The sequence below is a fragment of the Lissotriton vulgaris genome, chromosome 12 (assembly GCF_964263255.1).
Source record: "Lissotriton vulgaris chromosome 12, aLisVul1.2, whole genome shotgun sequence".
Taxonomy (NCBI): Eukaryota; Metazoa; Chordata; class Amphibia; order Caudata; family Salamandridae; genus Lissotriton; species Lissotriton vulgaris.
The window spans coordinates 235,212,801-235,231,349 of record NC_141700.1 but is presented as its reverse complement, the minus strand read 5'-3'; the positions used below and the strand labels follow the sequence as shown (position 1 = coordinate 235,231,349).

The 18,549-nt window shown below is 44.6% G+C and overlaps 1 protein-coding gene across 1 annotated transcript in view; it reads left to right on the top strand.

The window, feature by feature from the left end:
- The window catches only part of CA7 (carbonic anhydrase 7), a 171,918-nt gene extending 156,611 nt beyond the window's left edge, over positions 1-15,307 (top strand). The window contains exon 7 of the mRNA XM_086947731.1: positions 13,928-15,307. Within this exon, the coding sequence (XP_086803857.1) occupies positions 13,928-14,056 (129 nt within the window). The 3' untranslated portion in view covers positions 14,057-15,307. The remainder of the gene's footprint in view (positions 1-13,927) is intronic.
- The last annotated feature ends 3,242 nt before the right edge of the window (positions 15,308-18,549 follow it).

Sequence of the window (18,549 nt, the reverse complement as noted above, 5' to 3'; positions counted from 1 at the left end):
GGGTGTAGAATGCTGCAGCTTATTCCCTGGGTAATTTCTCATTTTACCACCCATTCTGACCTTAAGCTGGTGAATTAAACGGCCGTGGGGAACGTGAGTGTGGGAATTCAGTATTTCAGCATCCATTGTCAGTTGTAGAGAAGTGGTATGTTTTTGTGAGTTGTCCTATGTGTAAGAAAATGGGATGATACAGTGATGTGATCTATCTGTGTATGCATGGGCTGAGTGGGCATGCTGTATGTAAAATATTTGAGTGTTTATGATTTAGAATGTGATGATACATGGAATGTTGTTTGTGCTGGAGAAAGCCTGGAATATTGATTTCAGTTGGATTGATTTTGAAGCCCTGACAGGACATATCTCCTGTTGGTGTACAATAATGTCCTAACATGAAATATAGAACTACCCTCCTACCTGAATGGCTTCAGGCTTGCATGAAGACCCGCCCACTGACTTCAACATGACTCTTGACTAAACCATAAATTACATGGACCTCTTTTTTCGGGTCTATGCTGAGAGATTTTGCAGGGGCAAAGGGAGTGTTGTGGGAAACAGGGGGAAATTGGTGGTTCAAGAGCGGAACTGCTTGCTTGTATTGGAGAGCCTGGAACTACTGTAGGGCAGTATGGTAGAGCAGATAACACAGCATCTTAACTTGATGTAATCTGAAAAGCATCTGTAAATGAAAGCATAGCAAAATCTTTTTTATTTATTCATTTAGCAGTTTTTTATAGTACTGTATGTCACAACTAGGTTACTTAAGAGTGCTGTATATCTTGAAATGTGAGTCCAGCTATATGATATTGCATTCCAGTCATCTGCCAACCTGCCTATCCGACAGTGGCAGCCGCTAGCAGGGAAAAGTGGTGGGCAGCACAGAGGACAAAAAAGAAACTTGCCTGCTGCTCGCCGCCTTGCCACCTTGCCGCCTTTTACAGCTCCCGATGATGCACACAGGCTCCCAGACTCCCCTGTGCCAATCCAGATGCTGCTCTCATGCTGCTATTACCCAGCATGAGAGAAGTACCGGGATTGGGCAGAGCTGGCTGCTTTCACACTCCAGCAGGGACTGGGAGCCTGTACACCTGAGTCCTGCTGATATCTTCAAGCAACAGCCTGGGGAGATCCTAGTGCGCATGCCAGTTTGGCCGTCCTATGATGGATGGCCAGACCAACATGCGCACTTGTTGTGCCCTGTGCCCACCACTCCTCCTCCTGCTATCCCTTAGAGGATGGCCCCGCCCTCAAGACTCGGCTGCGGCTCCAATGTAAATAAAATGATAATAAAGCAGTTTTATTAATTGCTTTATTATCATAATATTTTACATGTGCCTGCTGGTTTCATCAGTGGGGCGACGATTCTCCGCCATAACGGAGGAGCCGACCCTGCTATCCCTAACTTACTAGCATCTATTCAGTGGTCCAGTCAAAAGCCAGAATGAATAAGTCACTCAATATGAGTTTCCTGAAGCGCGGGTGCGCGAGTTCTGCTCTCAAACATAGGGTCAGAGCCTTGCTGAACTTTGGGTCTTGAACTCCTAGTGATCTGCCTCCATGTTTAAGGGCCTGATTTAAAGTATCGCATTCTTTACTCTGCCCGTCAAGGTGGCGGTAGACATTACGTCCACCAACCTAACGGACAGAAGACTGCCATATGTACAGATCTCCACTGGTACAGTGGGGATCTCCATGCCTTCATTGGAACTGTCGTCACAGCGGATCCTCTGAAGCCACTACAAGTTTTGCGTCCGACCTCCATCTTTCAGGCAGACATGCACCAACCTTCCTTCTTTTTGTTATTGAAAAACAATAATGTCCCCCAGGCCCTGGGAGTTTGCTCCTAGTGTCTGGGAGTCATTTCTTTTATTTCTGTTAGAGACCATCATGTTTTTTCTAGCAGTGCCTGACAGAAAAAAAAACATCTGTCTGTTCTCAAAATATAGTGGGCTGTCTAATGTCCTCACTTCCACAGCCCTCGACCCGCGGGACTTTTGGAAACTTGCCGCTGACAGAGCCAGCGGGGCATCGCTTTTGGAACGATGATGGTCTGCCTAACTCAGAATAGAGTGGACAGACCAAGGGTTTGACAGACATGATATTCTCACATGTTTGTTGCAAAGTACGCTGTCTGCCAAACTCTAGGTCGGGTCTTAGGGCCAGATGTATGATGCATTTTACCGGTCGCAAACAGCCCATCAAGCCTTTTGCAATTGGCAAAATGCATTTTCAAATGTACCAACCCTATTTTGTGAGTCATAACCTATTACCGACTCGCAAAATATGGCTTGTGATTCGCTATTAGGAAGGGGTGTGCCAAGGGCATTCCTTCCTAATAGCGAGTCGCACTGGTAAGTAGGAATGTTTTGCGACCGTGAATGTGGTCGCAAAATATTTGCAGTTTACCACCAAGTTCACAACGATGGTAAGCCATTCCCAACAGGAAAGGATCCCCAAAGGACCCCTTCCCCTTTGTGAATGGGGGCACCAGCATTTTTTCAGAGCAGGCAGTGGTCGCATGAACCACTCCCATTCGGAAAAAATAAAAATAAAACTTTTCATATTTTTTTTGAAAATGCGCTGCATTTAAAAAAAACTGCTTTATTAATAAAGCAGTCGCAGATATTGTGGTCTGCTGACCTCAGCAGGCCACCATCCCTGTGAGTGGCGGCCATTCCTAACGGGTCACAAATTGCGACCTGCTTCATGAATACTAATGAAGCAGGTCCCCTGTGACCCATTTGGAAATCACAAACGGTGTCACACACACTGTTGCACATCAGGTTTTGTGACTCGCAAATTGCGAGTCGCTAAAAAATCTCCATTTGTGAGTCGCAAACCCTATTGGTCGCACATCTGGTCCCAAGTCCCTTGAAGGTTTTTGGGTGATGTATCTTGCCAGAGGTTCCCTGCTGTGGTGAAAACAGTACATTCAAGCAATACTGTTGGTCATAAATAAAACAGAGAGGTAAAATTGTAGCCATCATGTATGAAATCCCAAAGCAAACGGTAATGTATTTATTATCGGTATTGAGGTATGACAAGCATTGCTCCACAGAGCAGTCATTCACTTTTTAATCTTTTTATTGCGGGAGGCCATCATAAATATGAAATGCTTTACATAGAGTAATGTGGTATATTTTGAGCCAAGAAACGAAAATCGGGGTGTGGTGGAGAGAGGAAAAGTGAATTACGAAAACTGTACTATATATCTTTGTGTTTTTATGTCCCCTACGTATTTACAGTTTGAAGTGCTAAGGGCAGAATCACACAGTTCTCGATCCACTGCCGACGCTGGGATTAAAGCCTAAGCATCTAGGTTTCAAGTCAGCAATCTAGCTTCTAGACCATTTGTACCTTTGCTAAGGGTTCTCAGTGAAACACCATTGCTGGAGAGCAGAAAAGCAATGATTCATGACTTGTTGGGAAAAAGGGACCTACAATTTTCCATATTTTCAACGGTCAACAAGGATGGAATGTGCCACCGTAACATAACATGTGTATAAAAGCACACGTTCACCTTTAGGCATATTGGTGATGAATAACAGATGTTTATTGTTACCCAACTTAATGGTACTCATTTTAGTGACCTCAGATAGATGAAAGGCTGAGTGGACCCACCAGAATTTGAACCTGTGACCATGAGTTCAAACACAGAACCTTGCAGTGGACGCATTAGTCCACTGAGCCATCAGACCCTGCTAACCATGTTAGGTTCAGGGGCTCGAGGCTTATAGTCTCAACAATACCAGTTGGTGATCTGAACTGCGAGCTCCAGAAAAGGGGAGGATTGTTTCATAGGTGGTGCGGAGGAGGCAGGGCGAGAGTATTATAGTAAATTTCGCTGTATAGACCTTTTATAGGTCTTTTCCGAAGTCCTCAAAGGGTGGCAGTGTGGTGAAAACAAAGGCTTGCACGGTCAGCCGATCAACAGGCCGATGTATAGTGACAACAGAAAGCAGGTGTCTGGCAGACATAGGCAGTTGACACTGTCAACTTTAATGGCTGATTGTAAAGTTTCACCCTGTTCAAGGACTGTCTAGTTTCCCTCAGCGCCCTTTTCTCCCCAACCACTGTACATAGCTCACATTCCCTTTGCCCAGGTGAACCACTGGGCTTTATTTCTCTCCGGGCAGTGATCTGCATGACTCCCTCTTCACAGCAGAGATATTGACAGCTCAACATACATCTTTCTTTCGCAGTTTGCGCATTCATGGTTCACTGGGACGGGGGGATTTTTCATACTTCGATTGGAAGGTTACAGAGAAAGACTAGTACAGGTGTGATGACTGTTGGGAGGTTAATCTATCAACATACTTGGCTCTGAGAGGTGTGGCGCAGCAGCCAGAGTGGCTGACTAGAGCACAGGGCTCACAGTTCGATCGCTGGTGGTGGCTCAGCTTAGCATCATGTGACTCTGGGCAGTAGCTCACTTAATCTCCCAGATGGCTCCCCAACGGCTGGATACCCTTAGTGGTGATAGGTTTGCGCTTTACAAATGTGGAAATTAATAATTTACCTGCTGGAACGCCCCCGTATTTCCTTAATACTGGAAGAGAGATTCCTTCTAAGACCCCAGGGATGCCTGAGCGCAGCCTTGTTCACTCAGTGACCCTCAGATTCTTTGACCGTGGGCTTAACACTGAACTGGTCAATTTCAGCCTGTATCCCCCACCTAATCACCAATCAGTCACTCAAAGCCGAACTATCTTAACGGGCAACTTCAACAAGCTTTCAAGATCACTCACCTCACAAACTGACACCGTAACTGACCAACAGTCTATGCAAAGGGCTGTGCCATCTTCTTGTCCCATCCACCAGCAAAGCCCTGTGAGGCTTCTCAGTTGTGGCTTACAACACTTGTCAAAAACCAGATGACTCAATATACAAATGATTGCAGACATCTATGTGTATATCAGTGAGCTGGCACACGTGTCCACCCTGTCTTTGACCAGGCTTCAACCTTGTGCTGGAAAACTGTAAAAATACATGACATTAAATAATTACCTGACTTCTTGGCCTGATCTGTTCTTTCTCAGGTTAGAGGGCCAAATTTAATGTTAATTGTAATGGAAAGCCCATTTTTTTTGTTGGGGAAGCGCTAAATTTGGAGGAGAAGCTACTCTTAGAATCCCCACCACAGCAATGAATGTATGCCAGAGGTCCTATTTTATTTCCAAAGTATGTATACTACAGAGTGAACAAGGTGCAGTGAGTGTCAATTTAAAGAAAATATGGAGTTTTAGGGGCAAATTTAGAGTTTGTTGGGAGGGCCGCCAAGCTAGTGGGCTGGTGGAGGTACTTCATTCTTCCGCCTCTGGCAGCCCACCCCTGTCAGGGACTGTCCGGGACTATTTGGGGAACACAGTCAGGGACTTGGGCAAGGACTGGGAACTGGGTAGAAAACGTACACAGAAAGAGGAGTACAGTGCTGCCCAGGATCATGTAGGGAGTTAGAGGAGAAAAAGGGATCCTAAGGGGAAGCCTGTACAAGTGAACAAGATGGGTAAGACTCAGAAAGGAAGGGCACTCACAAGGCAATTTAGCATTCAGACTAACTACACCCAGGAGGGATGTGCGAGACATATATATATATATATATATATATATATATATATATATATATATATATATATATATATATATATATATAATACAACATTAACAGTAAAGGGGGTGTGGGGTAAAGCACTCAGGAGCTCCACACGGTAAGACTGAAGCTCAGTAAGTTTCTTACCCACAATTGCTGTTACAGATACTGACTGCAAATACCCACATGTAAGATATGTATTCAAAGGCAGTGTCTGTGGATCTTATACCTATGGAGATGTTATAAATGCAACTCAAAGACAATACTCACAGTGAACAAGAAACCCCACCTAGGTAGTCAGCTATATCCACGGATCCTGGCGATCAAACAGGAACACGCAAGGCAGTAACAGCAAGAGGGTAGAACTAAACACAAGCACAATAGACAAGGAGCTATCAAGGAGGAGTGCTTTAAAGGAAAGGAAGGAAATCACAGGGCACATTTGGCAGAAACCAGGCAACAAACATACAAGGCAACAGAAGCAAGACAGCAGAATAGAAAGACAGCAAACCAGGAACTGGAACCAAAGAATTGGGAAAAAGGCAGGGACTGGAAAGGGATATACAGAAGGGGAGGCTACAAGGGTATACCAGAATAGTGCAGGTTAAGGAATCAAGAAAGAGTAGGATAGAAGGCAGTGCTAGGGCAGGAACAAGAATTGAGCTAAAGCTCAGGAGTCTAGGTATCACTGCAGGCAGTGCTGGTTCAGGAATAGGGAATTACTATAGCTAAGGAGTCAAGGTAGCACTGCAGGCACTGCTAGCTCAGGAACAGGGAATTAGCTACAGGAGTAAAGAGAGCACTGTATAAAGTGCAAATCGGGAACAAGAAATAGCTGAAGCCCAGGAACAGGAAGAAAGAATAACTATAGCCCAGGAACCAAGAGCACTGCAGGCAGTGCTAATTCAGGTACAAGGAATAGCTATAGCTCAGGAACTCAGGAAACAAGGTAGCACTGCAAGCAGTGCTAATTCAGGAGAAGGGAAACTGCTGCAGTTCAGGAACAAGGAAAACTAAGGCTCAGGGGTCAAAGTAGCACTGCAGGCAGTGCTACTTCAGGAACAAGGTAAACAGCAACAGGTCAGGAACAATGAATTCTAAGGCTCGGGGGTCAAGTTAGCACTGCAGGCAGTGCTACTTCAGGTACAAGGCATAACTAAAGTTCAGGAAACACTGGAAACAATAGCAAAAGCTCAGGGGGCACTGGAAACAAGGCTCGGTCTCACCGGTAAACAGCTACAATGACCAACCTTGGCCTGAAGGGAGCTGGGGCTTAAAAGAGCTCACAGTAATCATATGCATCAGGTGTGAGCAGGCTAGCAGCAGACAGCCACAGGTGAGCTAGATTCCTCCACCCATCCTTGGCTTGCAGGGGTGGAGACAAAGCAGTGAGCAGGTAATTCTGGGTAATAGAGTTACAGGCATGAGTAGGCTGGCTTCAAGTATAAGCAGGCTGGCTTTCACAAAACCCGGCATGGATTGGGAATGGATGTCAGTTCCCAATAAGTGTTCAAATGGCTGGAAGTCAGGATATACATGTAGGGGAGGGTCTGGAAGCTTATTAGAAGACTGGAAAGTCCCACTATGTGGCCCCCTGGTGGTGGATACGAGAGCAAAGGGAGAAAATTGTGACAACCTGCCATATTAAGAGTTCTCAAAAATCAAAAAAGAAGGGGGGGAATGGACAACTTGTAACTGCGTTACCAAGGTTCTCTATCTTTCTTAAAGAAACCTCATACATTCATTGTAGGAACAATGGCGGTATATCTTGGTTCTCCGCCTGCACTAATGCGGTATTGCATCATCATTGGGTTTTATTGTGTTGTATGCAAACCTCAAGCCTGAGGCAACCACTGGAAAGCGCAGTAGTGTCCAGGGATAGATGTTAAACCACACTCAGGTGTGAAGTGAATAAAAAACACACACTCATCCTAAATGAAAAAGCTTTAATTGAGGAGTGGATGAGGAATGTTATTAAAAAGTTATAGTGGGTATATATGTGGATCGTGTTACTGGGTCCTCTATACCTCTATTCAAATTTAGTCGATATGTTTCTGCCCCATTGTGCCCAGCCGGGTCTATGGGGCATTCATCAGGACGGAAAAGACAGTACTTACACTATTTGTGCAGTAAAGATAGTGGGTCTTGTGTTCCACTGTGTTTCTGGGCGACGTTATATTGTACCTCTCATGCCTTTTATGCGCGCTTCATCGGGAGGGCGGAATAATTATTCGGAAGCCGCTGATAGCATGTAGCCTCCTTGTGCTGGCTCTGCCCCCGGAAGTATTAAGAGTTCCTCATTCGCTGGCTGGGAAGTTTTGACAAAAATACTCCAGTCACAACAGCAGGAGCACTTTCATAGAACATGTAATGATGGTCGCTCAGCATTTTATCTGTTCTGCAGACAAAAGCCATCAAACTGAAGGTGTCCTTCTGCAGAACAACAAAATCAATACCCCTGCCACGCAGGGAGTTTCTTCTCTGCACAAGCTTGCCATTGGTGGTTTCTTCTGTCCACGTCTGCATCCTGGGCGGCAATGTCGGGCCCTGAAGGAAGTAGGGTCGCAGACCTGTCTTCCCCTGGGGTTCTACACACAATTAGGCTGGAAGGACATGCTGGGGAGTGGGGCAAGGATTCAGAAAAGGGGGTGGTGATGGACAGAGTATCTGAATTAAGCAGAACACTCCTACCCAGTCAACAGATCAGGGCTTGATCCATCACCGTTTTTTAGCTCACTGCACCATCCCAGCTCAGAACCTGGCTACATGCAAATTAGTCTGTCCCTGGCCCAGTGCATCATGGGAACAGGGCAGACCAAACTACCAAGCCAATTCTTTTACTGGAAAGGAAACAAGCTTCCGGGGACCGGTTTCTGGCATTACAGCCGTCTTCGGACCGGCTTGCTTGAATCCTGATGGTGCAGTGAGCAAGGGACTCATGTCTGAGCATACCCTTCCACGCTTATGGTGGACAAAACGATTCAGAAAAGGGAGTGGTGATGGACAGAGTATCTGAATTAAGCAGAATACTCCTACCCAGTCAACAGATCAGGGCTTGATCCATCACCGTTTTTTAGCTCACTGCACCATCCCAGCTCAGAACCTGGCTACATGCAAATTAGTCTGTCCCTGGCCCAGTGCATCATGGAAACAGGGCAGACCAAACTACCAAGCCAATTCTTTTACTGGAAAGGAAACAAGCTTCCGGGGACCGGTTTCTGGCATTACAGCCGTCTTCGGCCCGGCTTGCTTGAATCCTGATGGAGCAGTGAGCAAGGGACTCATGTCTGAGCATACCCTTCCACGCTTATGGTGGACAAAACGATTCAGAAAAGGGGGTGGTGATGGACAGAGTATCTGAATTAAGCAGAACACTCCTACCCAGTCAACAGAACAGGGCTTGATCCATCACCGTTTTTTAGCTCACTGCACCATTCCAGCTCAGAACCTGGCTACATGCAAATTAGTCTGTCCCTGGCCCAGTGCATCATGGGAACAGGGCAGACCAAACTACCAAGCCAATTATTTTACTGGAAGCAAGGGGTTGGACAAGGGGTTGGGTTTAAGGGAGGATAAAGGTGTAGGAGGGGAGGCGTCAGCCTCTTCCTGCACCTGGGATCACTGGGGAGGGTTTAGGAGAAGTTAGTCCACCCACCCACCCTACAAGTCGAAGGCGAAGGGTTGCTGAGGATGTTAGCGTGCCAGCTTAGGACAGGTTGTGGACATTGGTGGGTTAGCAGTACTTTGGAGGGGTGGTGAATCACATCCATGTGCATCCATCTCTTCGGGGGGGAAACAGATGACTGATGGTGGGCTGCGGAATGCAAGAGAGCGACGGCAGGAAATTGAAGAGAGGATGTTGGAGGAAAGTGAAGCGGAGAATGGGGAGATGGTGGAGGTCGCAGAGTGAAAGAGGAGGAGCGCAACAGGTGTGACGGTTTGAGGCTGGATGGGTGATGGGGTGATTGAAGAGGATGATGATGGAAATGTTATAGTTAAATTGATGCTTTGGGTAATAATGTTAACTGTTACAACCTTATCCTAATAAAATGGTCTTTTACGCTTCAAGTAACAGCGTGGAGTGTAGTTATTGCATAAAAATATGGTCTGACTGCTTGTCTTAAATAGCGATTGCTGCTGGTTAAAGGTGTCCCATGGCATAGCCAGCTGAGATTCTGATATCAGAAACCTGCCAGTTTCACCACCTCTAACTGAAGGAAATTGTGAGCTCGACGCAACGTGAGAATCAATTAATTACAGCGTTTTTTTTAAATGACTCTGTTGTCCTTGATTTCGCAGTCAAATATTTTCCTCTTGTTTGATAGTGTGCATTTCTTGCTGTAAACTCGTCGTCAATTGGCGAGATATTAAAGCACTTGAGATACTTCTGTGTATCCCTATGTCTCTCAAGTAGACACCCAAGACACTTAAGGGAATTCATAAATTATTGAGGACATGAGTTCCTTAAGCGGACAGTCAGATTATCTTTCAAGGAGAAACTGTGGCGCCATGAATCATGCATTTGAATGGCAGATCGCCACCTGATGCTGGGATCCCTTTCCTACTGAAAGCCATCTAAACCCTCTTGAAGATGCTGAATTTGAGCCAGCTACTTGTACGCCTTGACATAAAAGTAGCTGAAGCAACAATCACATGGCTGACTAGTTGTATTTTTTTAGTATTAATACATCACAATCAAACAGAGTATTCCAGATGGAACTCTGGCAAATTGCCCAAGAAGACGCAACTGAATTAACATCGAAATAATTTAAAGAAAAAACATTTCAAGGCATTTTATTTCAAAATGTTATTTTAAATACTTGATTTGTATTTCAAGCATTTTTATATAACACCATTTCCTAGTGTCACTACAAACAAATAAACCAATGACACACAAGTACTGAGCTCAGAAAAAGATAGTCGGTGTGGGTCAACATGTCAACTATAGCACTCATGGGTATAGGGGGAACTATACTGAATTCAAATATTACTTTGGTAATGAATGTTAATGGGGTTACGGGGCATGCCAGCAAGTAGGCCAGCACCGATTGTGCACACCAGGTTCTGAATAAATGGCCACAAATGTCTGTCCCTTGAGGATAGGGACATAGAACTATTTATAGGAAATGGTTGCCCGACTTAGGAATGGTATAGGAAAATTGACTAGTGCTGGCAGCACAACTCATACATGTTCCCATGGATATAACAGAAACATCATTAATGAATTCCTTTTGTGGCAATCCGCCTCCCCGATTTACATTTACATACATTGGCATATTATTGGGGCGACAAACAGTAGTCATATGAGAAGGTTGATTGATTCTAATATATGCGCCGATCCATATTGAGCCATTGTAGTTTAAATTGTCACCCACCCAAGTCATGCTTAAAAAATGATATAGCATCCCTGTATTTTGCAGTGTACCGTCTATTTCATGGCCAGTATCTAATTCATAAAGCAGGGGATCTTTATCAATGCCCAAACTATTACCCATAATTCTTATATGTAGCTAATCAATAAAGGAATGATATACAGGGTGTTTTAGTCTACTGCCTGTACTTAATTACAAACAAATGTAGAGGAAATGACACACAGCGTTCTTTAATATGGGTTCCAAGTGTACACTGGTTGTGGTTGTATAATAGATTTCTTAACAGTGATTATTTTACAGAACCCACACTATGTGGCACAGGGTGGGTCCAGATGTTAAGTCCTCCAGGAGTTACATATATTCTGTATCTCAGTGTGAGTAGTGAACAGTGTGAGGGTTTGTAGTGGAGTGATTCACTTGTGAAAGTGATCCAATTTACATGGGGTTGGCGATTGGTAAAAATGACCATACAACAACATTAAAGCTAATATTTATAATTCTTTCTCTTTCCTTTTTTGGCACATGTATTGATTTGGTTAGGTTTGGTGAGTTACCATTTCTCTCTTGCACTCAGAACAAAGTGAAGGATGAGGCAGTGAGTGTTAAGGATAGATCCTGACTACAGCTCTGGGATAGGTCTGGTACAACAGCTGAACTGAAACATGTTGACCATGAAGGGTGAGCGAGGAAGGGACCCTAATAGATTCCTTATACCCCCACTCCCCCCTTGTTGTTTTTGACCTTACATACCCATGGTAACTTCAGTCACTGCTCCCATCAGATGATTTCCACATGGAAATCCCCATTTCATGTTCATGAAATGAAAAATGAATTTATAAAGTGTGTTAAACCCGGAGGTATCTTAGCACTATGTCCAAAAAACATAGCTCCTAAGCACAGAAAATCCAGAGAGCCTATGATGAGAAAAAACATGTTTTTAAAGTTTTCATCAATGAGGCAAAGGAGTCACGTCTAGTGATGTGGGCGGGCAGGGAATCCCATAACTTGGCAGCAGACCTGGAGATGAACGGACGTCCCCATCTGACTTTCTGGAACCTAGGCATGAAGACGTTCCTAGCTGAAGAGGATCTGAGTGACCTTCCTGCAGTGTACCAGCTGAAGAGGGAGGAGAGATGTGTGGACCCTTTGTGATGGAGAGCGAGGCTGATGACATCTCTGACATACACTCGTTTAGGAGTGTTAAGAATAAGGTGTGCAGCCGTATTTCACACCACTTGTAGCTTGTTAAGTGTGCAGGCATTGATATTCAGATAGACCACATTGCAGTAATCGAGTCCGAAGGATACTAAAGCAATGGCCACTGAGTGACGTAATTCAACTGGAATAAAAGGAAAGACCTTTCTAAGAGCCCTGATTATATGAAAGTAGGTACTCGTGTTACGATTGACCTGTGAGTCAAAATTCAGGGAAGTGCCAAAGATTACTTCAAGATTTTTGGCCACTTTAACAGGCCACATTCCTTAGGCCACCACCAACAGGACCAGATGGATTCTTGTGCACCAAATACCAGCACCTCAATTTTTTCCATGTTTAGTTTAAGAAAATGTTCTTTTATCCAGGCGTAATCTTTGTGTCGCCTGCATATGAGAGTGCTTGAAAACAGCATGACCGTATTAGTTCACCTATATGAGCAACGTACAAATTAAAAAGAGTGGAACTTGATGAAGACCCCTGGAGGACCCCGCAGGGAAGGCTAAAGGTGTTAGCTTTAAAGCCCCCACAACTGACAACTTGCACCCTGTTGGTGAGATGGGAATGGCAGAGACTGAGGGCTTTCCCTCTGACGCCTGCCTGATGAAGGCATTGAACCAGGCACACGGGTGAGACGGTGTCAAAGGCTGCAGACAAATCTAGTAGCACCAAGACAGCCTCCCAACCTGATCCACCTGGAATCTGACACTCTCTGTAGAGGCCACCAGTGCGGTTTCTGTGCTGTGACCACTTCTGAAGCTATTTATGAAGCTGGTTCCCATTCTTCCCCTTTTGACATCTTTTTACTCATTCAACATCTCTGCCTGGCACATTTTGCCATATGGATTACAGGTCCTTCTCTGATTACTCCACTTTTTCGGTTAATATGCACACAGCATCCTTCTACTCCCATGGCTAGGCTAGTGCCGTGTAACTGCCTATATGTTTAGCCCTTACTACAATTATAATTTGCACTATAGTTGCACCTCTATGGTCATTGAGTACGACAAGAAAACACTTGCTATATAGGCTCAAAACAAAAACAATGGCTTTTCAATCTCACACCCTACAATCTGTACCTTGCTATCTGTGTGGTTAAGTGCTTCAGCACCCCGCATAGGCGTAATAGCCACTAAACAAATCCTACAATGCAATATATTCGCCTAGTAATTCTGGGGCCCAAATTTCCAATGCATGTGGTATCAGGAATACCAGGTTTGGTATCACCTCCTACCCCCTTAATTCCAGCTCGCTTGCAATGAGGGCCTACGTCTGGCACAGGGAGTGGAAAGAAAGAGTGGAGAGAGATTCTAAGATATTTTCTAACAAACAAAACTGTGTATGTACTTCTGATTCTGCACCCACTGCTTGATGTGCTATTCTAACCACAAAGGCACTCAATCTAGTGCAGTCTTCCACTTCCTAGCCCATACTTGTGAAATGTGTTTGGCTTTGCCTAATGCCAGCATAATTTGATTTAATCAGACGAGTTTAAGCATATATTGTAATCCAACAAGTGGTGGCACTTCCTGAAATTGTGTGACATTACACTTGTTATGAAACAATATATATATATATATATTTATATATATATATATTATATATATATATATATATATATATATATATATATATATATATATATATATATATATATATATATATATATATATATATATATATATATATATATAATATAATGATTGGCCGAACGTCCCTAATGATTTTCACATGTGACATTTGTGTTTTTGCACAGATGGAGAAGTTCAGAAAAATTCTACTTTTCAGTGCAGAGGAAGAAGATGCAAGAATTCACATGGTAAACAACTTCCGGCCTCCCCAGCCTCTGAAGGGGAGATGCGTCCAGGCCTCCTTCCGGTCCTAACGAAGACACCAGTGCTGTCTGGCAGCTGCTACTGTGCTTCCATCTCCTCAATGACCAAACCCGACCCACTGCCTCTTCATGGGCCTCTTGGAATTCAAACAGCCATTTTCATGAACTATGTTATTTTTGTGGTGCACCAACAAAAGTCATGAATTGACCTTTGGTTTACATTTTGTATAGATCAAATCTATTTTTTTTCCAGTGGGATTGTATATTTCGGCAGAGAGATATGTTTGAAAAATGAGACGACTGTACTGTATAATTTGTAGGGTTGACACTTGATCAATATTTAACAATAGAGATGATATTTTTACATGAAAGCGGGTACATGTTTATTGAAAAACAAGTTAAAGATAGTATTTTTAAATTGTGTGTAATAATAGCAGCTTTTATGTGTTCTGAAAATTTAAACTCTACGCCCAGATATCTGCCAAAGAAAGTTCATTCAAGGAGAATGTTTGGAGATTGGCCACGTAATGGAGTCCTGTCCACTACACATCACACAGGGGCGGCCTTAGGCATGTGCAAGCTATGCACCTGCACAGGGCCACCAGACCCCAGGGGTCCCCACGCCAATATATATCCTTAATATAATAATCCTCTGAGGATGGATACATATTTGCGTGGTGGCTCCTGGCAGGGATTTGGCGGCCTCCAGCTCTGTTCCACTTCCAAACACCCTGACCCCCCTCTTCACAGGCCTCCGCGCTCTGCCCCACCCGGACCCCCTCTTACGGGGCCCCCTACCTAGGCTTCTTGCCCAGGGCTGCCATAAGCCTAGAGCCACCCCTGCATCACATGTCACTGGCTGGATGCGCCAATATATGATAATTGTGTTTCTCGAAGAGGTGGGCTAGCCACATGTTCTACTGAAAATAGAAAATATCCTGCCACCTTTCATCAATAATTATAAACGCAAAATGTTTTTTATAATCTAGGGGAAGAATGAATGATAGAGGTTTTATGTCATAGCATGGTATAAATTAACATTTATTTTGTTGCACAGATATTTTTCATCAATCACATGTTGCCTGTGAAATTGAGCCATGAAGCAGCTAAGTTTGTTGGTGATTCGTCAGAGTGAGTCCCAGCTTTGTTAATGATGATTAACTCCACACTGGATGCTAATGAAAGTGGAACTTGTGAACTTTGAACCTGAGCATTACAGCAGACATAGCTAATTATGCAATACTTAAGATGTTTATAGAATTCTTCATGATAATGGTGATCTAATTAAATATTAGCAAGCCATAATGTGTTCATAGTCTTTTTCCTTAACATTTTTAATTCTGTTTTTATTGAATTATATTTCTGTTAAAAACGTGGATGGTGATAGTTGAAATTGTGCTTGCCAATGTGCAACTCTCGGCTCAGTGGGAACCTCTGCCAGATAATGTTTTAGGCCCAAATCACAAAGGTTTTCATGTGACTTGCTATTGTGGTATTTCAGGCCTACTTCAAGAATTCAGGACAAGGCCAAGAGTACTACAAAAATAAGTTGCGCGTACTCAGACCAAAACATGTGTGCTCTAGGCCCTTAGTAATATGACCATCCATAGCTTGCAGAGTAAAAATAAAATACATATTAAGTAAGAAAATAATCGACGAGTACGTGAGTAGTAAACAGGGTCAGACTAGGTACCCAAACCAGCCCTGGCAATTTTGTCAGACCAGCCCCCAGAAGTGGGTTGGGGGGGTGCAAGTGTGAAGCACTGATGCTTTTGTTACTGTGGGCCAATATTGCACCACTGCTGCAAAACTGGCTGAGGTAATTTGCCACTTGTATCCTGGAGTCCGCTCTACTAAGGAACCAATGTCAGCGGGCTCGATAAATCTCGCATCGGTGCCTCTGTAACCTTGGGTCCCACGCTGCAACTCTGGGCAATAGCTTGCTTAATCTCCACAACGGCCTCCCACATACGCCGGGGATGCCTGGCTTCACCTTGGGGATGCCCAATAGGGACCATCTTACAGGGAAAGCCAGGACGGGTTCCCCAGCGGCACACAGCGCCAAGAAACCCTGGGGTGAACGTGCGCTCTACAAATTCATACTAACGTAACATAACATATGGCACTGCAAACTATGTCAAGATCACCCTTTCTGCACTTGACTCTCAGGGTAGAGAAAGCCAGCATCAGAGGGTTCTCAAGGAGGTAATGCGGGGGACAAGAGCTAAGAACTCAACAACCAACAGACACAATAACGTATTGTCCAGCCCAGTGTTTATCTTTTGAATAAAAGAAAGTACTTTAATCGCATAGCATTGTTTAATACTGCACAGTGCAATCAAAGGAATGCAACACTGGGTTAAAATCCTGCATGTGATCTCGAGGTGTCCATACTCTCCAGGGCCTTCCCTTCAGTAATGAAGTTTACAGAGTCTATAATCCCTGATGTCTAATTGGAGAGGCAGCACTGGTCAGACACTGGTGCAATTCACTCATTTATTCCCAAGCTGTGCATGCACTCAACAGTTCAGTTCACTTCTCACTTGTGAGATCTTCATAAAAAAACTATTAGTTCTTGTGGCAGGCCCTCTACTCATTTTAGTTCTCAAGCCTTGTGGCAGTGGCTTAGCTAGCCCTTTGGACACCTGTGGCGTTAAAGGTGGGGGGAGGGCGTGCTGGTAAGATTACTCCGTTTCGTTTCCCCCCACGGCGGGCGATTGAAGACTGGGGGGGGATCGCCGCCCCGAAATGGCGGGTAAGAGTAGGGGAGACCTCGGCGCCCAAACCCACTGCCTCCCGTGGTGGACCACCCCCGCCCACCTCGCTATGCCACTGCCTTGTGGTTGCCCGCATCTGCAAATTGCAGCCTAGATGGATGTTTGATGTGTGCAGTGGTCCTCCTTTTCCAGTGGCTTCTGTGCTGTCAGTGCTATAACTGTGGTCACGCTTGGAACTTGAAGACTTTGGATGTTTCGATGCAGCAGTTCCCATAGGCAGCTCTCATCTTTGGGTGATGTGGCCTCCCTAGGTGGGGTACAAATAGGATGCTAGGATGACAGGTGTGGCCTCCGGGACCATCATCTAGACCTTGTGGATGGCTTCATCAGCTCTGAGACAAACAGAGAGAACTCCTCGCCACTTAGGCTTTAATGCGAGTAGAGGCAGCACCATTCTTATTGCCACGGCAGGCTGCTGATCTCTCTCAATTCTTGATTTCTGTAGGAGGCTGATGCAGCTCACAACCAGAACTGTTTATAGATACCAGTGAACCCCTTCCACATACAGGACATTCATGGCCTCACTCCTCAGCAGTATCTCATTCTCTTTGGGTACTCTCAATGTCAAGAATATGCTGGCCTTCTCCTCCTGGCCAATTTCTCTTCCTGTAAGGCCAGGCATTCTCCTTCCCTCTCTCAGTAGGCTGGTTTACTTTTACATGCTAGGCAGATCCTCAACTCCCACAGCTGAAATTGCAAACTGCAGGTGTTGTCTCCTCACCTCCGGACAACTGTATATCAGTCAGACGCCAGGGGTAATCTCACAGAAGTCCTTTGAGTACCCTATGCAGCACTCCCTTCCTTAGTCATGAAGAACTAGAACAAAATGGGGTAGTTTGGGTTTCACTTTTATACACATTTTCCGGAGAATGACTCAGGTTTCAGAACTGATTTGAGATGGTCCTCTTTCAAATATAGGGGCATATTTATGAGCCCCTATCGCCACCGGAGTGTCACTTTTTTTGATGCTCCGGTGGTGTAGCCCCATTTCAATATTTACGAGGTGGCGCTAAGCCACTTAGCATGGTTAAACTCCACCTTGTGAAAATGCCCCTATCCACTGCAGTCCTCTGAGGCAAAGGGGTGTGCAAAGGGTGTTACTGTTGGCGTTCCACCACAACGCACATTTTTTTTTGACAATGCCCCAGATTTACAAGGAAGTGTAAATCTGTGGCAGCGCCATAAACTAATGCCATGCAAGAGCAGGTATTAGAATGGCGCACAAGGAGAAATGCTTTTATTTCTCCTCTTTTGTTTTTTCTATGTGCTCTGCAATACGCAGCACACATAGAAAGAGCAAAACGCCATTAATGATTGTTTGTGTGCAGGAAGTAGTTCCTTCATGCACATAAACAATCATTAAATAATGACGATTTGCTACTTAGAAGTAACAAATAGCCATTATGGATTGTTTATGTGCAGGAAGGGACACCTTCTTGCACATAAACAGTAATTCCCTGCAACGCAGGCCCCCTTGCACTATGGTGCAAGGGTGCTTGTGCTGGCGCTAGGCAGCTAATTCTAGTGCCAGCTCTAGGGAAAGCACATGGGTGTACTGTATTGTAGTATATATGACACATCTCTGTGTTTTGGAAATGTCGGAGCTCGGCACTGCCAAATTTGGCGCAGCTCTGTGTGTGCTCCCACATTTTCTAGTAAATATGCGCCGTAAATTTCAGGCTGTTCCTCAGACAATCCTTTGTTCAAGGTGATGACTCTCATAGCAGTTAGCAATGATGCCAACTCCAAGCAGAAGTATCCAACACA